Source organism: Hemiscyllium ocellatum, chromosome 9 (genome assembly GCF_020745735.1).
Source record: "Hemiscyllium ocellatum isolate sHemOce1 chromosome 9, sHemOce1.pat.X.cur, whole genome shotgun sequence".
NCBI lineage: Eukaryota > Metazoa > Chordata > Chondrichthyes > Orectolobiformes > Hemiscylliidae > Hemiscyllium > Hemiscyllium ocellatum.
Window position 1 is genome coordinate 111617692 of NC_083409.1, and position 25241 is coordinate 111642932.

Consider the following 25241-nt stretch of genomic DNA (forward strand, 5'->3'; position numbering starts at 1 on the left):
ACCTGGCACCAAACCTCACCCACTTCCACTCCGTCCAAAGCAAGTCAGCAAATAATTATCCAATTAACCTCCCTCCCCCACCTCCACTGCCTGGGAAACGGGGGCAGGATTAGGGTGGGAGGAGGAAGAAATCATGGGAGGGACGAAGAGGTAGTGGGAAGGGCAGGGAGTGAGGGGGTGGAGAGAGGGATCAGGGGTGTGAGGAAGAGGGATCAGGGGAAGAGGGATGAGGAGGGGATAGAGGGAGAAGAGATGGAGAAGGACGGGGAGAGAAATACAAGGGGGGGGGAAAAGACAGACGGGGGAGTAAAAGGGACTCGGGAGTGGAGAGTGATGTGGGGGAAGAGAGATGGGGAGTGGAAAGAGGGGTAGGAGTGATGGGAAGAGGGACAGGAAGGGCAGGGAGAGAGGAAAAAAGGGGATACATTTGGTCCAATCACTGCCCAGTTTGGTTTTTCCTCCTGTTTTTTTTTATGTTTAATCTGCCCACTCCCTTTCAAATTTACATCTCATTTCATCCTCTGCTTCTTCTGAAATCATTATTCTCCTGGTTTCAGGAGGTTGCCAGAGGGTGTCCTATCACTCAGTACTGTATCCATGTCTGCTCTCTGCTTCTCTCCCCCTATCCCAATGTCCCCCTCCCCCCCACCACACTGTGCTGGGACCAGCTGCAGAGTTTCGTCAGGAAGTGTATTTAACCTCGAAACATGGGGAGGGTTGAGGGGCTTCACTCCAATGTTCACCTATTGAACCAACAACAAGCTACACCCTTCACCCATCAACACTTTATTTGTGAACATTCACCAACTCAAAGTTACATCCCAGTCGTCAATGACCCACCATTCTGATTTGGGAAAATATCTCTGTTCCTTCAGTGTCACTGGGTCAAAATCCTGGAATTCCCTCCCTAAGGGCATTGTGGGTCTACCCAAAGCACATGGACTGCAGCGATTTACAAAGGCAGCTCACCCCCATCTTCTGAGGGGGCAACTAGGGATGGGCAATAAATACTGGATCCAGCCAGGATGCCCATGTGCCATGAGTGAATAAGTACAAACAACAGGTGAAATAATGACAAGAGGTGAATTACTCACAGTGATTGTAAACTGATAGCAGTCCGGTAATTCATTGTTGCGAATAGTTTGTAGGTCTATCCCCTTCAGTTTAAAGATGATTTCTATAAGTATCAACCTTAATAAAACCAAAGAAATAATAACTCAGGACACAAACATAACTGAAAGGTTTATAGTTACAAATGCAGGCATCATACGTACACCCCAAAGATAGAGTTCAACATTACATACTGCAAATGTGTTGCTGGTCAAAGCACAGCAGGCCAGGCAGCATCTCAGGAATAGAGAATTCGACGTTTCGAGCATAAGCCCTTCATCAGGAATAAGAGAGAGAGAGCCAAGCAGGCTGAGATAAAAGGTAGGGAGGAGGGACTAGGGGGAGGGGCGATGGAGGTGGGATAGGTGGAAGGAGGTCAAGGTGAGGGTGATAGGCCGGAGTGGGGTGGGGGCGGAGAGGTCAGGAAGAGGATTGCAGGTTAGGAGGGCGGTGCTGAGTTGAGGCAACCGACTGAGACAAGGTGGGGGGAGGGGAAATGAGGAAGCTGGAGAAATCTGAATTCATACCTTGTGGTTGGAGGGTTCCCAGGCGGAAGATGAGGCGCTCCTCCTCCAGCCGTCGTGTAGTTGTGTTCTGCCGGTGGAGGAGTCCAAGGACTTGCATGTCCTCGGTGGAGTGGGAGGGGGAGTTAAAGTGTTGAGCCACGGGGTGATTGGGTTGGTTGGTTCGGGCGGCCCAGAGGTGTTCTCTGAAGCGTTCCGCAAGTAAGCGGCCTGTCTCACCAATATAGAGGAGGCCACATCGGGTGCAGCGGATGCAATAGATGATGTGTGTGGAGGTACAGGTGAACTTGTGGCGGATATGGAAGGATCCCTTGGGGCCTTGGAGGGAAGTGAGTGTGGAGGTGTGGGTGCAAGTTTTACATTTCCTGCGGTTGCAGGGGAAGGTGCCGGGGGTGGAGGTTGGGTTGGTGGGGGGTGTGGATCTGACAAGGGAGTCACGAAGGGAGTGGTCCTTGCGGAACGCTGATAGGGGAGGGGAGGGAAATATATCCTTGGTGGTGGGGTCCGTTTGGAGGTGGCGGAAATGGCGGCGGATGATACGTTGTATGTGCAGGTTGGTGGGGTGGTAGGTGAGAACCAGTGGGGTTCTGTCTTGGTGGCGGTTGGAGGAGCGGGGCTCAAGGGTGGAGGAGCGGGAAGTGGAGGAGATGCGGTGGAGGGCATCGTCGATCACGTCTGGGGGGAATCTGCGGTCCTTGAAGAAGGAGGCCATCTGGGCTGTGCGGTGTTGGAATTGGTCCTCCTGGGAGCAGATGCGGCGGAGACGAAGGAATTGGGAATATGGGATGGCGTTTTTACAGGGGGCAGGGTGGGAGGAGGTGTAGTCCAGGTAGCTGTGGGAGTCAGTCGGTTTATAATAGATGTCTGTGTTGAGTCGGTCGCCCGAGATAGAAATGGAAAGGTCTAGGAAGGGGAGGGAGGAGTCTGAGACAGTCCAGGTGAATTTCAGGTCGGGATGGAAGGTGTTAGTAAAGTTGATGAACTGTTCAACCTCCTCGTGGGAGCACGAGGCAGCGCCGATACAGTCATCGATGTAGCGGAGGAAAAGGTGGGGGGTGGTGCCAGTGTAGTTGCGGAAGATGGACTGTTCCACATATCCTACGAAGAGGCAGGCATAGCTGGGGCCCATGCGGGTGCCCATGGCAACTCCTTTAGTTTGGAGGAAGTGGGAGGATTGAAAAGAGAAGTTATTCAGGGTGAGGACCAGTTCAGTCAGTCGAAGGAGGGTGTCAGTGGAAGGGTACTGGTTGGTGCGGCGGGAAAGGAAGAAGCGGAGGGCTTTGAGTCCTTCGTGATGGGGGATGGAGGTGTACAGGGACTGGATGTCCATAGTGAAAATAAGGCGTTGGGGACCGGGGAAGCGAAAATCCTGGAGGAGGCGGAGGGCGTGGGTGGTGTCCCGAACGTAGGTGGGGAGTTCTTGGACTAAAGGGGACAGGACCGTGTCGAGGTATTGGGAGATGAGTTCGGTGGGGCAGGAGCAGGCTGAGACAATGGGTCGGCCGGGGCAGGCAGGTTTGTGGATTTTGGGCAGGAGGTAGAAACGGGCGGTGCGGGGTTGTGGGACTATGAGGTTGGAGGCGGTGGATGGGAGATCCCCTGAGGTGATGAGGTTATGGATGGTCTGGGAGATGATGGTTTGGTGGTGGGAGGTGGGGTCGTGGTCAAGGGGGCGATAAGAGGAGGCGTCCGCGAGCTGGCGTTTGGCTTCAGCGGTGTACAGGTCAGTGCGCCAAACTACCACCGCACCTCCCTTGTCTGCGGGTTTGATGGTGAGGTTGGGATTGGAGCGGAGGGAGTGGAGGGCTGCACGTTCTGAGAGTGAGAGGTTGGAGTGGGTGAGAGGGGTGGACAGGTTGAGTCGGTTGATGTCACGGCGGCAGTTGGCTATAAAGAGGTCGAGGGCGGGTAGGAGGCCAGCACGGGGTGTCCAGGTGGATGGGGTGTGTTGGAGGCGGGAGAAGGGGTCGTCAGAGGGTGGACGGGAGTCTTGGTTGTGAAAGTAGGCACGGAGGCGAAGGCGGCGGAAGAATTGTTCAATATCTCGCCGCGTGTTGAACTCATTAATCCGAGGGCGTAGGGGAATGAAGGTGAGGCCCCTGCTGAGGACTGATCTTTGACCCATTGTCTCAGCCTGCTCCTGCCCCACCGAACTCATCTCCCAATACCTCGACACGGTCCTGTCCCCTTTAGTCCAAGAACTCCCCACCTACGTTCGGGACACCACCCACGCCCTCCGCCTCCTCCAGGATTTTCGCTTCCCCGGTCCCCAACGCCTTATTTTCACTATGGACATCCAGTCCCTGTACACCTCCATCCCCCATCACGAAGGACTCAAAGCCCTCCGCTTCTTCCTTTCCCGCCGCACCAACCAGTACCCTTCCACTGACACCCTCCTTCGACTGACTGAACTGGTCCTCACCCTGAATAACTTCTCTTTTCAATCCTCCCACTTCCTCCAAACTAAAGGAGTTGCCATGGGCACCCGCATGGGCCCCAGCTATGCCTGCCTCTTCGTAGGATATGTGGAACAGTCCATCTTCCGCAACTACACTGGCACCACCCCCCACCTTTTCCTCCGCTACATCGATGACTGTATCGGCGCTGCCTCGTGCTCCCACGAGGAGGTTGAACAGTTCATCAACTTTACTAACACCTTCCATCCCGACCTGAAATTCACCTGGACTGTCTCAGACTCCTCCCTCCCCTTCCTAGACCTTTCCATTTCTATCTCGGGCGACCGACTCAACACAGACATCTATTATAAACCGACTGACTCCCACAGCTACCTGGACTACACCTCCTCCCACCCTGCCCCCTGTAAAAACGCCATCCCATATTCCCAATTCCTTCGTCTCCGCCGCATCTGCTCCCAGGAGGACCAATTCCAACACCGCACAGCCCAGATGGCCTCCTTCTTCAAGGACCGCAGATTCCCCCCAGACGTGATCGACGATGCCCTCCACCGCATCTCCTCCACTTCCCGCTCCTCCACCCTTGAGCCCCGCTCCTCCAACCGCCACCAAGACAGAACCCCACTGGTTCTCACCTACCACCCCACCAACCTGCACATACAACGTATCATCCGCCGCCATTTCCGCCACCTCCAAACGGACCCCACCACCAAGGATATATTTCCCTCCCCTCCCCTATCAGCGTTCCGCAAGGACCACTCCCTTCGTGACTCCCTTGTCAGATCCACACCCCCCACCAACCCAACCTCCACCCCCGGCACCTTCCCCTGCAACCGCAGGAAATGTAAAACTTGCACCCACACCTCCACACTCACTTCCCTCCAAGGCCCCAAGGGATCCTTCCATATCCGCCACAAGTTCACCTGTACCTCCACACACATCATCTATTGCATCCGCTGCACCCGATGTGGCCTCCTCTATATTGGTGAGACAGGCCGCTTACTTGCGGAACGCTTCAGAGAACACCTCTGGGCCGCCCGAACCAACCAACCCAATCACCCCGTGGCTCAACACTTTAACTCCCCCTCCCACTCCACCGAGGACATGCAAGTCCTTGGACTCCTCCACCGGCAGAACACAACTACACGACGGCTGGAGGAGGAGCGCCTCATCTTCCGCCTGGGAACCCTCCAACCACAAGGTATGAATTCAGATTTCTCCAGCTTCCTCATTTCCCCTCCCCCCACCTTGTCTCAGTCGGTTCCCTCAACTCAGCACCGCCCTCCTAACCTGCAATCCTCTTCCTGACCTCTCCGCCCCCACCCCACTCCGGCCTATCACCCTCACCTTGACCTCCTTCCACCTATCCCACCTCCATCGCCCCTCCCCCTAGTCCCTCCTCCCTACCTTTTATCTCAGCCTGCTTGGCTCTCTCTCTCTTATTCCTGATGAAGGGCTTATGCTCGAAACGTCGAATTCTCTATTCCTGAGATGCTGCCTGGCCTGCTGTGCTTTGACCAGCAACACATTTGCAGCTGTGATCTCCAGCATCTGCAGACCTCATTTTTTACTTCAACATTACATACACTATACTGTAGCCTGCCATAAACCTAACTGCACAATCTACAAACATGACCGAGTCCATTGCTGAGAAAGTTACCTGTAAAATTCAATGTCAAAAAATGATGAATTGGTCATTTTCCATTCTTTAAAGGAGTCCCCTATTGCAGAATCTGATTCTATATTTATGCATTCTGGAAAGAAACAAACAATTAATTTCATAAGTACTGAAGAGTAGGCGTAGGCCATTCAGCCCCTTGAGTCTGTTCTTCTCTTTATTACGATCAGCTCAATTTTCCCGCCTGCTCTCCATAGCCCCCATCAAATCGTCCCTAATTAAAAATCTGTCTACCTTCTCCTCAAATTCACAATGTCCCAGCATCCACTGCTCTCTGGGGGAGTGAATCCCACAGATTCATAACCATTTGAGAGGAGTTATTTCTCCTCACCTCCATGTTAAATCTGCACCATACCTCATACAAACCTAAAACCATGACCTCTCGCTCTCGAACATTTCACTTCACAATTGCATGGAAACAAGATCACAACATTCCTAATGGGCAGACAAGATCCACTGACTGAACAACGAACCATTCCAAAATCCTGGAAAAGTTGACTTGACTCCTTTCTTCAATGCAAGTGGTTGAATTAACCAGTAAAATTCAATCCATTTATTAACCACAGCTTTCGAGTGAATAACTGAATATTTTGGTCTACACATAGGCAGAAACATATCCAACTTCGTGTTAAATTATTTCCTAACTCTCCAAATGATTAGGAGCTACAGTTTCAGAGATTGTGTGTGTGTGTGTGTGCGCGCGTCAGTCACTCTCCATTGTGGAGTAGATTGTAAGGAAGCTGTAAAGATTAGCTTCATACATTCACACATCCTCAGTCTGACCCAGGCTCACTCAATAAAGATTCAGTGCAGCTACATAGACCGATTTCCCACTTGCTGGTTCTCATCACCAAACTGTTGTGGTGCTGTTGGGAATGGCATTAAACAGGGAATCAGAGATGCATGTGGTAAAGAACATCTGGAATTATGGGTGACTTTAATCTACATTTAGATTTGGCGAATCAAATTAGTCAGGATACAGTCGGGGAGGAATTCCTTACGTGTATATGGGCTGGTTTTCTGGATCAATACATTAAGGAACCAAGCAGACAACAGGCCATCTTCGGCTGGGTATCGTACAATGATAAAGGAACAATCGGTGATGTATTTGAGGGGGATCCCTTGGGGGTGGAATTCCTCATCAAGATAGAGTGAGGTTGTTGATCCTGAGACCAGAGTCCTGAATCTTAAATAAGAGAAACTGAAATGGTATGAGGCAGGAGTTGGCTATGGTAGATTGGAAGGACTGAGTGCTGGCAATAGCAATATTCAAAGAGCGAATGGGTGAAAAACAAAAATGGTTTATTCCTGTTTGACCCAGGACTGCAAGGAGAACATTGGCTTACAAGGAAAGTTAGAGACAGTAATAGATGTAAAACAGAGGCATACAAATTGAATAGGATAGAATATCCTTTTATTGTCACATGTACTCCACATGTATGGCAGCACAGCGAAAGGATTTTATGTGGCTGCCTCTAATGGCACCATCTTAGGTACAAATCTTACAGAGTAAACATTCCAGCCTGTGCCCTCCGGCCCCAGAGCAGAGACCACACTGACTCACCATGCCAGCCTCCATTCAGCACTCGCTCCGGCGCCGCACTCTGAGAATCAGCCACACGCTCAGCTCCGCCGTGGGGCTCGGCCTATACGCGCTCAGCTCCGCCGTGGGGCTCGGCCTATACGCGCTCAGCTCCGCCGTGGGGCTCGGCGGGCCCGCGCTCCCTCCGCCCTGGGACCGGGCCCGCGCTCCCTCCGCCCTGGGACCGGGCCCGCGCTCCCTCCGCCCTGGGACCGGGCCCGCGCTCCCTCCGCCCTGGGACCGGGCCCGCGCTCCCTCCGCCCTGGGACCGGGCCCGCGCTCCCTCCGCCCTGGGACCGGGCCCGCGCTCCCTCCGCCCTGGGACCGGGCCCGCGCTCCCTCCGCCCTGGGACCGGGCCCGCGCTCCCTCCGCCCTGGGACCGGGCCCGCGCTCCCTCCGCCCTGGGACCGGGCCCGCGCTCCCTCCGCCCTGGGACCGGGCCCGCGCTCCCTCCGCCCTGGGACCGGGCCCGCGCTCCCTCCGCCCTGGGACCGGGCCCGCGCTCCCTCCGCCCTGGGACCGGGCCCGCGCTCCCTCCGCCCTGGGACCGGGCCCGCGCTCCCTCCGCCCTGGGACCGGGCCCGCGCTCCCTCCGCCCTGGGACCGGGCCCGCGCTCCCTCCGCCCTGGGACCGGGCCCGCGCTCCCTCCGCCCTGGGACCGGGCCCGCGCTCCCTCCGCCCTGGGACCCAATCCATGCTTGCTCTACTCTTTGACTCCATTCTCAAGGTAGGGCAGGGGCGGGGGAGAAAAGAAAAGCTACAAAGAGGAAATAAAAAGAGGGAATAGGAAAAGCATCTGGTAAGCAGAGGAACTCTGACCGGAACATCCTATCCTGCTGCCATCTTAACAATTGGCCAAAAGAAGTAACAGAGCGAAGGACAGGGAACAATCAGAAATCAGCGAAGGAGAACCAAGGGGTTGATTGAGAAGGAGAAAATAGAGTAGGAGAGTAAACCTGTGGCAAACATAAGAACTAACTGTGAAAGTTTCTATAAGTACTAAAGAGAAAAAGATTGATGATGACTAATATAAGCGCCTTACAGTCAGAAATGGGGGAATTTATAAAGAGGAACAAAAAATGGCTAACAAACTAAATCCAGACTTCACTTCCCAAAGGATGACACGTACCAGAACTGATGGAGCACAGGGCTCAGTGAGAGGGAGGAACTGAAGGAAATCTGTATTAATAGGGAAATGATGTTGGTATAAGTAAAGTTTCCCTACAGTGTGGAAACAGGCCCTTCGGCCCAACAAGTCCACACCGACCCTCCAAAGAGTAATCCACCCAGTCCATTTCCCTCTCACTAATGCACCTAACACTACGGGCAATTTACAATTACCAATTCACCTGACCTGTACATCTTTGGACTGTGGGAGGAAACCGGAGGAAACCCACACAGTCACAGGGAGAATGCGCAAACTCCACACAAACAAACATTTACCTGAGGCTGGAATCGAACCTGGGACCTTGGTGCTGCAAGGCAGCACTGAGCCACCATTGAGCCACCATGTCGCCAATGACATAAAGACCAATGAATGTGCATGGCCTGAAATCTAGGTTCCAAAGTACAAAAGGAAGTGGCGCCAAATATAGAGGATGCGTTGGGTAGTCCTCTTAAGGAGATTCTTTACCCTCTGGAACTGTTTGTAAAGATTAGAGGGTTGCAAATGTAACTCTGTTAATTAAAAAGGGAGATGGAGAGAAAACAGGGAATTGTAGATCTCATTGCAATAGTGGAGAAGAGGCTAGAGTGTGGAAAAGCACAGCAGGTCAGGCAGCATCAGAGAAGCAGGAGAATCGACTTTTCAAGCATAAGCCCTTCATCAGGAATGAGGCGAGAGGCTAGAGTCCATTATCAAGGACATTATTGCAGAGAACTTAGAAAATAGCAGTAAAATCAGAGACAGCCAGCAAGAGTTTATAAAAGAGAAACCACGTTTGACAAATCTACCCAAATTCTTCAAGGAAGCAACAAGTAGAGTTGAAGATGGAGGGGAGCCAGTGGACGTGGTTTACTTGGATTTTCAGAAGGCTTTCAACAAAGTCCCCACAAAATTCAATTGTGTAAAATTCAAACACATGGGATTGGGGCCAGTGTTTGGACATTGGTTGACAGACAGGAAACAAAGAGTGGGTATAAATGGGCATTTTTCTGAATGGGAGACGTTGACTGGTTGGCTACTGCAGGGATCTGTACCAGAACCCCGGCTATTCACAGTATCTGAATGATTTATATGAGGGAACAAAATGTGATGTATCAAACTTTGCAGATGACACAAAGTTGAGTGGAGTGAGCTGGGAGAAGGATGCAGAGATATTGCACTGTGATTTGAACAGGTTGAGGGAGTGAGTAAATGCATGGCAGATGCAATATAATGTGGATACAGGGGAGGTCATCCATTTTGGAAGTAAAAACAGGAAGGCAGTTTATTATTTGATTAGCTGAGAGGGGGGAAATGTTCAACAAGACCTGGGTGTCCGTCTGCACCAGTCACTGAAGGTAAGTGTGTCAGTGCAGCAGGTGGTGAAGAAGATAAACTGTATGTTGGTCTCCTTAGTGAGAGGGTTTGGGTACAGGAGCAGGGGTGTCTTGCTGCAATTGTACAGGGTCTTGGTGAGGGCACTCCTGGGGTATTGTGTGCAGTTTTGGTCTCCGTACCTGAGGAAGGATGTTCTGGGATGGAGGGAGTACAGTGAAGATTTCCCAAATTGATTCCTGGGATGACAGGACAGGACCAAGGAGAGATTGAGTCAGTTAGGATTGTATTCACTGGAATTTAGAAGAATGAGAGGAATCTCATAGAAACCTGTAACATTCTAACAGGAATAGACAGGGTAAAGACAGGAAGGATGTTCCCGATGGTGGAGGAGTGCAGAACCAGGATTAACAGTTTAAGGATAAGGGGTAAATCTTTCAGGACTGAGATGAGGAGAAATGTCTTCACCCAGAGAGTGGGGGAGCCTGGGGAATTCACTACCACAGACAGTGGTCGACACCAAAACACTTTTTTTTTTAAGAAGGAGGTAGATATAGCTCTAATAGCTAAAGGGATCAAGGGATATGGGGCAGTGGGTTGGCGAATTAGGATTTTGACCTCGATGATCAGCCTCTATTATATCAACTGGTGGAGCACACTTGAGGGGACGAATGGCCTACTCCTATCTTCTATGTTTTTATATTCCTCTGGCAAAATATTCAGACTATACCACCCCCAACATCCCTGGCCCATTCTCATTTCCCCCTCCATCCACCCCCAGTCCCCCAGCTACCATTGAGCCAGGGATCAGTTAAGCCAACACAGAGGAGGGTAGAAACCAAGTCAAACATTCTCTCACACACTGAAGTAATATTGTTCACCAAGTCAAAATGATCACAAATGAGTGAGCCACAGTGATGACAGAATACGGATCTGTCAAGCAGCTAGCAAACAGCAGCTGGCACTTATACATATGTTACTGAGTAACACAGCAATTCCCAAACAACATCTAACACCATGTACACACAAGGCTCCTCCTCAAAAACTAGGTTTTCAATGGAGAGACAGAGACAGAGACACACACACATTCCCCTACCCTGTTACTCTTCATTTACCCCTGACTTAACACACCTAACCTACACATCCCTGAACACTATGGCCAATTCACCTAACCTGCACATCCTTGGACTGTGGGAGGAAACCAGAGCACCCGGAGGAAACCCACACAGACACAGGGAGAATGTGCAAACTCCACACAGACAGTTGCCCAAGGGTGGAATCGAACCCGGGACCCTGGTGTTGTAAGGAAGCAGTGCTAACCACTGAGCCACCATGCCACCCAACTGTTTTGGGATGCCTTCAGATCATGAGAGTTTCTGGAAAAATAGCCTGTCTTTCTTTTTAATTCTGCGCGGAACATTCCAATACATCTCCCTTACCTGTTACGATGCTTGGGTCGATTCCCAGTTTGTCCCTGGAGGGTATCGGCGTATCTTTCATAAACAGCTGCTTACAAATCCGCAAGGTGGACCCATTCTCTTTATCTGCATCGTAGGCGTAATTCCCCACAGTCATATTCTGCAGCTGCAAATACTTGGTTGGAAAATGCACTTAACTGAACATTTGTAATGTACATTGTGGTATAAAACATTAAGACAAAAAATAAAATTTAACATTCTCCAACCTTTCCTAAAGGTACCTTACCATCTGACAGAATGACCACTCCAACATGTTCCCTACAATAAAGCTGGCATTGTCAGTGAAGGTTTCCTGAGACAGTATTTCTATCCTGTCTCACATTTTGCTACAGAGCTCCAGTGAAGCTCAATACAAGCTGGGAGAGTATCACACCATTTTCCACTTGGGAACCCTGCAGCCCTCCACACTCAGTATCCAGTTCAGTAATTTTTGAGCATGACCTTTGCCCACCCCACAGCCCAGGTCCTGTCATCACCCAGGCTACTTTCAGCACAGCCAAGCCATTTTCACCCACTCATTCTCCCCTTTATTAGTTTTTCTCCATCCTTGGCTTACTATCAATTTTCTCTCTCTCTCTCTCTTTCTCTTTCTCTCTCTCTCTCTCTCTCTCTTCCACTCCTCCTCTCTATCTCTATCCCTCCCCTCACCCACCCCACCCACATTCCCCGTCTCTCTGGGTTTTTCCTCCAGGTTAGATAAAGATAAACCAGGCCAGAGTGTTCAGGAGAGATGTTAGGAATCACTGCTACACACACAGGCTGGTAGATGTTTGGAACCCTCTTCCACAAACAGCAGTGGATGCTGGATCAGTGTTTAATTTTAAATTTGAGAGAGATATGTTTTTGTTAAACTAAGACATTGAGGGGTAGGGGCCAAAGGCAGGTGTATAGAGTTAGGCCACAGACCAGCCATTGAATGGTGGACCATCCGGCCCCATGCTGATCTTGTGTCCTAACTCAAGATCAAGGAAGAGCAGTAGGCCATTCAGCCCATTAAGCCTGCTCCAATAGGATCATGGATGATTTGATTTCCACTTCAATTCTACACTCCTGCATTAGTGCAATCCATCACCATTCTTTTCCCCTCGATGGAGAATCAATGAGCAGGCTGTGTAGATTTAAGGTAAGGGGCATGAGATTTAGAAAAGATAGAGCCTTGGAATTACACAGTTAGGAAACAGACATATACCATAGAAAATAGAACATTACAGTGCAGTACAGGTCCTTCGGCCCTCGATGTTGTACCGACCTGCGGAATCAATCTGAAGCCTGTCTAACTTACACTATTTCATTATCATCCATATGTTTATCCAATGACCATTTAAATTTCCTTAATGTTGTCGAGGCTACTACAGTTGCAGCAGGGTGTTCCACACCCCTACTACTCTCTGAGGAAAGAAATTCCCTCTGACATCTGTCCTTTATCTATTGCCCCTCAGTTTAAAGCTATGTCCCCTCGTGCTAGCCATCACCAACCGAGGAAAAAAGGCTCTCCCTCTTCACTCTATCTAAACCTCTGATTATCTTGTATGTCTCAATGAATTCACCTCTCAACCTTCTTCTCTCCGACAAAAACAGCCTCAAGTCCCTCAGCCTTTCCTCATAAGACCTATCCTCCATAACAGGCAACATCCTAATAAATCCTTTCCAAAGCTTCCACATCTTCCTATAGTACAGTGAGCAGAACTGTTCACAATACTCCAAATGTGGCCACACCAGAGTTTTGTACAGCTGCAGCATAACCTCATGGCTCCAAAACTCAAAACCTCCACGAATAAAAGCTAGCACATGGTATACTTTCTCAACAACCCTATCAACCTGGGTGGCAACTTTCAGGGATCTATGTACATGGACACAGATCTCTCTGCTCATCTACACTATCATTAGCCCAGTACTCTGAATTCCTATTGCTCCTTCCATAGTGAATTATCTCATACTTTTCCACATTAAACTCCATTTGCCACCTCTCAGCACAATTCTGCAGCTAATCCATGTCCCTCTGTACCCTGCAACATCTTCAGCACTGTCCACAACTCCACCAACCTTAGTGTCATCAGCAAATTTATGAACCCATCCTTCTAAGCCCTCAGCCAGGTCATTTATAAAAATGATAAACAGCAGTGGCCCCAAAACAGATCCTTGCGGCACATCCTTCTGTACAATTCGTCCATGCCAACCAGATATCCTAAACTAATCTAGTCCCATTTGCCAGCACTTGGCCCATATCCCTCAGTAGAAAGTGAGGACTGCAGATGCTGGAGATTAGAGTCAAGAATGTGGTGCTGGAAAAGCACAGCAGGTCAGGCAGCATCCAAGGAGCAGGAGAATTGATTTTTCGGGCATTCCTGATGAAGGGCTTATGCCTGAAATGTCTATTCTCCTGCTGCTTGGATGCTGTCTGATCTGCTGTGCTTTTCCAGCACTACACTCTCGACCCCCGTATCCCTCTAACCCTTTCCTATTCATATACCCATCCATATGCCTTTTAAATGTTAAGTCACACAACACCAGGTTATAGTCCATCTGGCAGCATCCAAGGAGCAGGAAAATCGACATTTCAGGCAAAAGCTGTCATCAGGAATGAGAGGAGGAGAACTTCTTCAAGGTAGGCATCCTTGGAAGAGGAATTGCAGTAGGGTTAAAATCAACTCGGTGAAAGTGAGGGCTGCAGATGCTGGAGATTAGAGTCAAGAGTGTGGTGCTGGAAAAGATCCTTTTGACCAAAAAGCCGATGTTCCTGCTCCTGGGATGCTGCCTGACCTGTAGTTTACCAGCACCAGATTCTTGACTCTAATCTTCAGCATCTGCAGTACTCACTTTCACCAGCTTACAGGTTTATTTGAAATCACACGCTTTCAAAGTGGTGCTCCTTCATCAGGTGAAGTGACATCACCTGACCAACAAGTAGCATTTCAAAAGGTTGTGATTTCAAATAAACCTGTTGGACTCTAACCTGGTGTTGAGAGAGTTCTGACTCAGCACCTCCACAGCATAGACTTTTCAATATTGTAATTGTACCAGCCTCCACCACGTCCTCTGACATCTCATTCCATATACGCACCACCTCTGCATGAAACAGTTGCCCCTCAGGTCCCTTTAGTGAGGCAGGACGTTTCCACCCAGATGGGGTTGAGAGTCTGGAACTCTCTGTCTGTAAGGGTGGGAGAGGCAGAAACCCTCATCACATTGAACAAGTTTGGACTGCCAAGGCAAACACAGCTATGGGCCAAGTGCTGGAGACTGGGATTAGAATCGTTAGGGGGTTGCTTTTGACTAGCACAGACTTGATGAGCCAAAGGGCCTTTTACTGTGCTGTTGATCTCTAACTGTAACCTCCTCACAGGTCACAATACTGCCCACAGTTTGCAGCTGAAATTGTGCTTTTTATGTCATAGTCAGGATCATTAATATGGATCTAGAAAAGCAGTGACCCCCAATTCCAACCCCTGGGAGCCTAGCCTTTTGTCCAAGATGGGAATTGATGTTCCAACTCTGTGTCACTCAAAGTTTCCTTTCCCTGCTGCCACTTCCTCTTTTATTCCAGAGGTATCAGCTGAGCTGACAAGTCCATTACATGAGAATCTATTGAAGACCTTTTGGAAGTTCGTGTACATCACATCAACAATGTGACCCTCGTCAACTCTCTCAGTTACCTCATCAGAAAACTCACTCAAGGTACTAAACACACTTTGGCCCCTACAACTCACCAAAGACCACTCCTTCCAAACCCACAGCCACTTCCAGTTAGAAGGACAAGGGCAGCAGATACATGAGTACACCACCCCCTGCAAGTTCACCTCCAAAATACTCACCGTCCTGACTTGAAAATATATAACCATTCCTTTAGTGTTGCTGGGTCAAAATCCTGGAATTCCTTCCCGAATGCATTGTGTGTCTAGCTCCAGCACACAGACTGCAGTGGTTCAAGGCGGCAGCTCGCCCCCTCCTTCTCCAGGGCAACTAAGGATAATACTGCTACCCTCCACCTTGCTTTCCTTTTCTTAGCACCTAGTTCTGCCTTTTTAAAGCCAGGTTTTTGTTATTGCTTAAACATCATATTCCCACGTGGCCAGCTGCACCTGCTACTCATCGCTGATATTTATAGGCCTCCCCGTGCTCTCAGTCACACACAGTAAACCTTCTTCCTTGCTATTTCCACGCCACCTGACACTTTACTAATTATTACTCACATGCTATCTTTCTCTCTCTCTCTCTCTCTCTCTCTCTCCACACTTCTCCTCTTTAACGCTCTCTCCTAGCTCCCTTGCTCCTGTCACGTTAGTTTGAACACCATCTGACCGTGCTATAACCATGGGAGCTAATTAAGACCAGCCCTGCACACAGCCCTGCACTGACCTGGCCCATAACAGATGACCAGCCCATAGCCACAATATCCTCTGCACTAGGGTAGGGTGGGGGGATGCAGTCACTGGGTATGAACCTCAACTCCTGCATCACAGCATTGACCACACACCCCACGTGTATGCATACACATACACACACTCTTATCTGCACTCCCCCACCACACACACACCACCTCTCCACACCCCCCCCTATACACACGCACACACATTTTTCTGTAGCTTTGAGAGGCTGAGGGTGTAAAGGCCTGTGTGTGTGTGCGTGTGTGTGTGTATAGAGAGATTGTGTGTGTCTGCGTCTGTGTGGGGGTGTGGGGAAATGTGTGCGCGGATGTGTGTCGGTGCGTGTGGGGGGTTTGACTGTGAGAGTGTGGCTGTCTGTATGTGTAAGGGAGTGTGTGTGGGTGTGTCTGTCCATGGGGTTTGTTTGTATCTGTGTGGTTAAGTATGTGCTGGGGTGGGGGTGGGTGGGGGGGAGGGGGAATTGTCTGTGTGGGTGGGTGGGTGTGGGTGCATGTATGTATGTATGTCTGTGCGTGTGGGGAGTTGTGGGGAGTGTGTCTGCGTGGGTGTGTATGTCTATGACAGAGAGTGTGGCTGTCTATACGTGTGAGGGTGTGTGCGTCTGTGGGGTTTGTGTGTGTGTGTGTGTGTGTGTGTGTGTGTGTATATATGTGTGTGTGTGTGTGTGTGTGTGTGTGTGTGTGAGGGCAAGGTGTCTGTCTGGGTGTGCTTGTATGTGTGCGCATGTGTGTGTCTGTGTGGGGTGTGGTCTGTGTGTGGGGGGGTCTGTGTGGGCATGTGAGAGAGGTGTGGGGGTGTGTGGTAGGTGTGGGCATGTATCTATGAGTGTGTGTGGGGTTTGTCTGTGTGGGGGTGTGTCTGTGTGGGTGTGCGTGTGTGGGGTGTGGGGGTGTGTGTCTGTGTAGGGGTGTATAGGGATGTGGGTTTGTGTCTGTGTGGTTGTGTGTGAGGGGTGCGGGGGTGTCTGTGGGGTGTGTGCCCGAGTGTAAATTATCAATCAATCTTTTAATCTCTTATCCCATTGATATCATTTGGGCACCTTATTATGTACTTTAAACAACATCCTGACAGTTCAAACTGGAATTAGACATGTCCTGATAGTTTTATAGTTTCTGCATTACATATTTGTCAAAAAAAAAACACAAAACAAAAATAATTGAAATGCATCAGGTTCTAAACACTGTTTCATTGTCCCCTCCAAATAATTTCAAATTCACGTTTAACACAAGTCAAGGAGCTAGTTTAGCTAAATACCTGGTTAATAGTGTAAAACATGCTATCATAAATGTCTTGCTGGGTGTAGATGATAAAACTGCCATCAGTCTCATCTGGCCCTTGGTATCCTTTCAGGAAGAGGTGCTTAAAGGTGATGGCATTTTCCTCTTTAAAGGACGCAACGAGTTGGTTACTCAGCCCAAACCGAATCAGCTGGAAGACAGAACAAAATTTGTCACTGAAAGTGACAAGAATCACATGGATTTAGAACATAGAACATTACAGCGCAGTACAGGCCCTTCAGCCCTCGACTTTATGCTGACCTGTGGAACCAATCTGAAGCCATCTAACCTACACTATTCCATTCCTGTCCATATGTCTATCCAATGACCATTTAAATCCCCTTAAAGTTGGCGAGTCTACAACTGATGCAGGCAGTGCGTTCCATACGCCAACTAGTCTCTGAGTAAAGAAACTACCTCTGGCATCTGTCACCCCTCAATTTAAAGCTGAGCCCCCTCATGCTAGCCATCAGAGGAAAAAGGCTCTCCTTGTCCACCCTATCTAACCCACTGATTATCTTATATGTCTCTATTAAGTCACCTCTCAACCTTCTTCTCTTGAACGAAAACAGCCTCAAGTCCCTCAGCCTTTCCTTGTAAGACCTTCCCTCCATAACATGCAACATCCTGGGAAAACACCTCTGCACCCTTTCCAATGCTTCCATATCCTTCCTACAACGAGGCGACCAGAACTGTACACAATACTCCAAGTGTGGCCGCACCAGAGTTTTGTACAGCTGCAGCATGTTCTCATGGTTCCAATACTCAATCCCTCTACCAATAAAAGCTAACACAGAGTATACCTTCTCAACAACCCTATCAACCTGGGTGGCAACTTTCAGGGATCTATGTACATGGACACTGGGATATCCCTACTCATCTACACTACCAAGAATCTTACCAGAAGCCCAGTACTCTGCATTCCTGTTACTCCTTCTAAAGTGAATCACCTCATACTTTTCCACATTAAACTCCATTTGCCACTTCTCAGCCCAGCTCTGCAGCTTATCTATGTCCCCCTATAACCTGCAACATCCTTCAGCATTATCCACCAACCTTGGTTAGTACATCTGCAAATGTCCACGCCCTCATCCAGGTCATTTGTAAAATGCAGTTGCCCCAAAAACCAATCCTTGCAGTATATCAATAGTAATTGAACTCCAGGATGAATACTTCCCATCAACCACCACCCTGTCTTCTTACAACTGCCAATTCTGATCCAAACCACTAAATCACCCTCAATCTTATGCCTCCATATTTTGCACAATAGCCTACCATGGGGAACCTTATCAAACACCTTACTGAAATCCATATACACCACATCAACTGCTTTACCTTCATCCACCTGTTTGGTCACCTTCTCAAAGAACTCAATAAGCTTTGTGAGGCATAACCTACCCTTCACAAAACCGTGTTGACTATCCCTAATCAATCTATTCCTCTCTCTTTTATTATAAATCCTATCTCTTATAACCCTTTCCAACACTTTACTCACAACCGAAGTAAGGCTCACTGGTCTGTAATTACCAGGATTGTCTCTCCTCCCCTTCTTGAACAAGCGAACAACATTTGCTATCCTGCAGTCTACTGGCACTATTCTTGTAGACAATGACGACATAAAGATCAAAGCCAAAGGCTCCGTAATCTCCTCCCCAGCTTCCGAGAATCCGAGGATAAATCCCATCCAGCCCTGGGGACTTATCAATTTTCACAATTTCCAGAATTGCTAACACCGCCCCCTGGTGAACCTCAGTCCTGTCTTGTCTAGTAGCTTGTATCTCAGTATTCTCCTCAACAACAACATTATCTTTTTCCAGTGTGAATACTGACAAAAAATATTCATTTAGCGCTTCGCCCATCTCCCCGGACTCTACCCACAATTTCCTACTGCTGTCCTCGATCAGCCCTAATCTTACTCTAGCCATTCTTTTATTTCTGATATTCCGATAGAAAGCTTTAGGGTTTTCCTTGATCCTATCTGCAAACGACTTCTCATGTCCCCTCCTGCCTCTTCTTAGTTCTCTCTTTAGGTCTTTCCTGGCTAACTTGCAACTCTCAAGTGCCCTAACTGAGCCATCACGTCTCATCCTAACACAAGCCGCCTTCTTCCTCTTGACAAGAGATTCAACTTCTTTAGTAAATCACAGCTCCCTCACTTGACCACTTCCTCCCTGCCTAACAGGTACATGCTTATCAAGGACACGCAGTAGCTGTTCCTTGAATAAGCTCCACATTTCAATTATGCCCATCCCCTGCATCCTAAATCTCACCTATTCGCATCATAATTGCCTTTCCCCCAGCAATAACTCTTGCCGTGTGGTATATATCCCTTTCCATCGCTAAAGTAAACATAACTGGATTGTGGTCACTATCACCAAAGTGCTCACCTACCTCCAAATCTAACACTTGGCTGGGTTCATTACCCAGTACCAAATCTGATGTGGCCTCACCCCTTGTTGGCCTGTCTAAATACTGTGTAAAAAGTGAGGTCTGCAGATGCTGGAGATCAGAGCTGAAAATATGTTGCTGGTTAAAGCACAGCAGGTCAGGTAGCATCCAAGGAACAGGAAATTCGACGTTTCGGGCCAGAGCCCTTCATCAGGAATAAATACTGTGTCAGGAAACCATCTTGCACATATTGAACAAAAACTGACCCATCTAAAAGTACTCAAACTGTAGTATTTTCAGTCAATATTTGGAAGGTTCAATACTCTGTTACTCTCACTCCGATCCAAAATTATCTTTGGTATGTTTTCCTCTACATCCCCAGAATATTCAGAGGCCGATAGAAAACTCACAACAGGGTGACCTCTCCTTTTCTGTTTCTAACCTCAGCCCAAACTACCTCAGTGGACGAGTCCTCAAGCGTCCTTTCTGCCCCCGTAACACTGTCCTTGACTAACAATGCCACACCTTCCCCTCTTTTACCTACTTCTCTGTTCTTAATGAAATATCTAAATTCCTGTCCCTGCTCTACCCAAGTGCACGAAATGGCCACAACATCAAAGTCCCAGGTACCAACCCACGCTGCAAGTTCACCCACTTTATTCCTCAGATGGTGATGGCACACAAGAGGGAACATAGTTTTAAATTGAGGGGTGGTAGATATAGAACAGATGTCAGAGGTAGTTTTTTTACTCAGAGTAGTAAGGGCATAGAACGCCTTTCCTGCAACATTAGTAGACTTGCCAACATTAAAGGCTTCTAAATGGTCATTGGATAAACATATGGATGATAATGGTTTAGTATAGGTTAGATGGGCTTCAGATTGGTTTCACAGGTCGACACAACATCAAGGGCTATAGGGCCTGTACTGCGTTGCAGTGTTCTATTTTCTATGTTCTATAATCAAGATATCACCCATCAGGGAGCCAATGTAAATCAGTGAGGCCAGGTTTGCAGCATCAGATTGGAGAAACCTGCCCCACCCCTACACACACACGCAGACACTTTGAGGCATGTGAAGTGACACAGACATACGTACACACACATGCACAGACATATGCGAACTCACCCCCACACGGATGCATGCAGAGACACACATACACGTGGACGGACACACACACGTGGACGGACACACACACGTGGACGGACACACACACAATCCCAGCAGGAACCACTGACGTCAAAACTCAGATGTAACTATTTCCTGGGACAAACCGTTTCCTCCTTCACCCTGACCAATCCTACAGCTTTCTCTCCAAGCCACAGCAGCTTTGGTAAATTCTCCTCTCTCACTCGGAGCATCAGGAGGCCACTCAGCCTTCCAAGTTACAGCATTCAATTCAAACATTACAGTTCTCTGCTTCAACTCCAGTCAACCACTGAAGGCCCAGGCTTCATCAAACACCACAAACTGTGGGAAGAGAAAGGCAAGGAGGGTACATCTCATTGTCCCTGATACCTTAACAATATCTAATTTGGAACTTCTAATGATCGCAACATTCACACACAGCCTTTTGATTTGGTGTTCTTTCTGATTTTATCCCTCAAAAAGGCACAGCAATATTTTAAAAATAACACTCTCACTTGTTGAATTTCCCTGCTAAAGACCATGCAATTAGCCCTTGTACATCAACCCCTTTTGGTCCACTATCATTCTAGTGAATGTCCTTGTAGATATATCCTTCCTAAAGCTTACTAACCAAAACTGAACTCTGACTGAGGATTGAGGGAGCAGCAGATCCCTGGACATAAGGACTTAGCTACGTTTCTCAAAATAGAGAATTGTTTTGAAAACGATCCAGTGTTTATTGTCCATCCCTAATAAAGAAAGTGATGATGAAACAACAGCTTGACAACAACAGGAAAACCTGCTGGGTCATTTCACATATCAATGGGTCTGGAGTCACATGTGGAGTGGACAATGGGAGAGGGCAGATTATAGATCAGTCTGGGGTAAAGGGGCAGATTATAGACCATACTGGGGTAAAGGGGGGAGATCACACACCAGACTGGAGTTAATGGGTCAGATTATACTCTAGTAAAAAGTGAGGTCTGCAGATGCTGGAGATCAGAGCTGAAAATGTGTTGCTGGTTAAAACGCAGGTCAGGCAGCATCCAAGGAACAGGGAATTCGATGTTTCGGGCTAAAGCCCTTCATCAGGAATGAGAGATGATGAAGGGCTTTAGCCCGAAACGTCAGATTATACTCTAGACTGGGGTAAAGGGGGTAGATTCTACTCTAGGCTGGGGTAGATTATAGACCAGACTAGAGGAATGGGGGCTGATGATGTCAGGTAGAGAATAGTGAAGCAAGTGGCTCTTTTTTATAAAAAGAACGATTCAATAATTTTATCGTGACCTGTCTCTTTGCAGCTTCTCTTAGCATTTGAGAATTATTTGATTATTTGGATTTAAATTTCTCAGGATATACCTCTCACAGAGAGACATCAGTGACTGGAATACCAGTGCATGGAGACTGCAGCCAGCCCTCGTTAGCACTGGGGTTGTACAAATAGGTAAGAACCGTTAGGGAAGGGATCGTGTGAGCAAAGTGATGACTAAGAGCTGCTTACCTCTAACTCTGCCTCAGTTACCAGATTTCATTAAACATCTACTAGGACTTGGTGGAAAAGCCACAAGAAATGATAAGGAAGGAATAATGGCAGCTCTGATCAAAATGGCCAAAGTTCTGGCTCGTTGTCACGGTAATGCTCTCCTACAAACTCTTCTGTCAGGCAGAAGATACAAAAGCTTGAACGCAGGCACCAGCAAATTCAGGAACAGCTACTCCCTGGCAAGTATTAGACTGATGAACGGACTCTCTAGCCTCCACTAGCAATGTGACCTAAATATCTCTAAGTTTTTTTAATCTGTATGTCCTTGCTTCCTGTGATCTGCCTGCACTGCTCACAAACAAAGCTTTTCACTGTACTCCCATACACATGACAATAAATAAATCAATCAATCAAAAGGGAGAAAAATCATGGGATAGCTAAAAGACACTTTTAATTTGCTATTTTCTCCAAATGTTTCTCTTTAACAGTAATAAATAAGGGAGGAAATTAAGGCTCATAAAAGCAAAATACTGCAGGTGCAAACAGAGATTTCTGGAGAAACTCAGCAGGTCAGACAGTTTCTGTGGAGAGAAATAGCTGTTTGACTGACAGTCAGGTATTTTTTACAAACCCACCGACCCCTACAGCTATCTGGATTACACCTCTTCCCACACTACCTCCTGCAAAAATGCCATCTCGTATTCACAATTCCTCCACCTCCACCATATCTGCTCCCAGGAGGACCAGTTTCTCTATAGAACACACCAGATGGCCTCCTTCTTTAGAGACCACAATTTCCCTTCCCACGTGGTTAAAGATGCCCTCCAACGCATCTCGTCCACATCCCGCACCTCCACCCTCAGACCCCACCCCTCCAACCGTAACAAGGACAGAACGCCCCTGGTCCTCACCTTCCACCCTAAAAACCTTCGCATAAACCAAATCATCCACCGACATTTCCGCCACCTCCAAACGGACCCCACCACCCGGGATATATTTCCCTCCCCACCCCTTTCCACCTTCCGCAAAGACCGTTCCCTCCGTGACCACCTGGTCAGGTCCACGACTCCCTACAATCCACCCTCCCATCCTGGCACCTTCCCCTGCCACTGCAGGAATTGCAAAAACTGCACCCACACCTCTTCCCTCACCTCCATCCAAGGCCCTAAAGGAGCCTTCCACATCCAAAGTTTTACCTGCATATCCACAAATATCATTTATTGTATCCGTTACTCCCGATGCGGTCCCCTCTACATTGGGGAGACTGGGCGCCTCCTAGCAGAGTGCCTCAGGAAACATCTCCAGGACACCCGCACCAATCAACCACACTACCCTGTGGCCCAACATTTCAACTCCCCCTCCCACTCTGCCGAGGACATGGAGGTCCTGCTGCTCCCTCACCACTCTACGCCTGGAGGAAGAATGCCTCATCTTCTGCCATGGCACACTTCAACCCAGGGCATTAATGTGGACTTCAACAGTTTCCTCATTTCCCCTTCCCCCACCTCATCCTAGTTCCAAACTTCCAGCTCAACATTGTCCCCATGACTTGTCCTACCTGCCTATCTTCTTTTCCACCTAACCACTCCACCCTCCTTCTTGACCTATCACCTTCATCCCCTCCCCCACTCACCTATTGTAATCTATGCTACTTTCTCCCCACCCCCACCCTCCTGTCATTTATCTCTCCACCCTTCAGCTCTCTGCTGCATTCCTGATGAAGGGCTTTTGCCCCAAACGTTGATTTTACTGCTCCTCGAACTGCTGTGCTTTTCCAGCACCTCTAATCCAAAATCTGGTTTCCAGCATCTGTAGTCATTGTTTTTACCTAATTAGGTATTACCCAACTGAGTAATCAGTTCAAGAACTGAAAGAACTACTGATGCTGGAAATCAAACAAAACCAGAAATTGCTGGAAAATCTCAGCTAGTCTGGCGGCACCTGTGGAGAGAAATCCGAGTTAATGTTTCAGATTCAATGACCCTTCCTCAGAAGTGGACTCCGGTCTCTGGACCCCAAACTCTGATTTCTCTTCACAGATGTTGCCAGATCTGCTGAGCTTTTCCAGCAATTTCTGTTTCTGTTGAGGGTAAGGAGTGTTTTTGCTTTCTGATTGGTGTAGGAAGTCAGCATTCCATAAGACATTGGCTGACCAATGTTTGCAGCTGGGGTAAATCATGTGACAAAACCTCCATCAATAGATTCCGTTGTAGCTACCAACACTAATTCTATTTTGGAGAACAGTTTCTACCTCCAGCACAGAGCAGGAAATGACAAACAAAGATGTTAAAAATCAGTTAATCTGTTGTTGATAAAGCACTGGGTTAGGATTTTCCACAGCATCACGACCTATTTCATATTGTTTCATAACGTTAACTCTGCTTTCTCTCCACAGATGCTGCCAGACCTGCGAGTTTCTCCAGCAATTTCTGTTTTTGTTTCACGTTATTTCAAGTTTGGCACAATCCGTCAATGCCCCTCTCTTGGTTATGATGTGGTGTTGGACTGGGGTGGACAGAGTTAAAAATCACCCAACACCAGATTATAGTCGAGAGAGTGGTGCAGGAAAAGCACAGCAGGTCAGGCAACATCCGAGGAGCAGGAGAATCGACATTACGGGCATAAGCCGATCCTGATGAAGGGCTTATGCCCGAAATGTCGATTCTCCTGCTCCTCGGATGTTACCAGCACCACACACTCAACTCTGATATAAACCCGTTGGACTATAACCTTGTCCTGGCTGGCACTGGCCCTGCTTTTCCAGGGACGAAATTATCAAATCCTGAGTTTGGCGAGAGTCTAGAACCAGCAAGGACTTGACAAGGCAAATGACAGCAGCATGGCCCAAAGAACTGTTCTCTCATTAGACAGGGACAACTGGCAGCGGTTTAACCTGAGGGTCACCATGCCTCAGGCGAGCAGAGAGATTGAGAAAGGACAGTCTTGTATGGTATCCTCTGCTAGTGTGGGAAATGAACCCATGCTGTAGGCATCACTCTGCATCACAAACCAACCATCCAACCAACTGAGCTAAACCAACCCCAATGAGGCAAATAATATGGATGCTAGAAATGGGAAGTTAATTAAAGGCAGGGAAGAGAAGGACATGGTGTTAGATTGAGGTGGGATTGGATGAGAAACATGGGCCACATGGTCTTTTTGTGTTCAAGGCAGACTGAGACAGATTCTTCATCAGCAAGGGTTACAAGGCAGGGACATGAAGGTTATGGTCAATGTGGAACGGGCAATAAATGTTGGCCCAGCCCAGTAACACCCACATCCCATGGGAATGAATAAAATATAAATCAAACC

At 48.4% G+C, this 25241-nt stretch overlaps 1 protein-coding gene across 6 annotated transcripts in view; it reads right to left on the reverse strand.

The window, feature by feature from the left end:
- LOC132818867 (mucolipin-2-like) overlaps nt 1-25241 on the reverse strand; it is a 116022-nt gene that overhangs the window by 37441 nt on the left and 53340 nt on the right. For all 6 annotated transcript variants that reach the window (XM_060830021.1, XM_060830020.1, XM_060830016.1 and 3 more), the window contains 4 exons: nt 16907-17080; nt 11229-11382; nt 5709-5802; nt 1095-1191 (listed from right to left, as the gene is read on the reverse strand). In XM_060830021.1, the coding sequence (XP_060686004.1) occupies nt 1095-1191; nt 5709-5802; nt 11229-11382; nt 16907-17080 (519 nt within the window). The remainder of the gene's footprint in view (nt 1-1094; nt 1192-5708; nt 5803-11228; nt 11383-16906; nt 17081-25241) is intronic.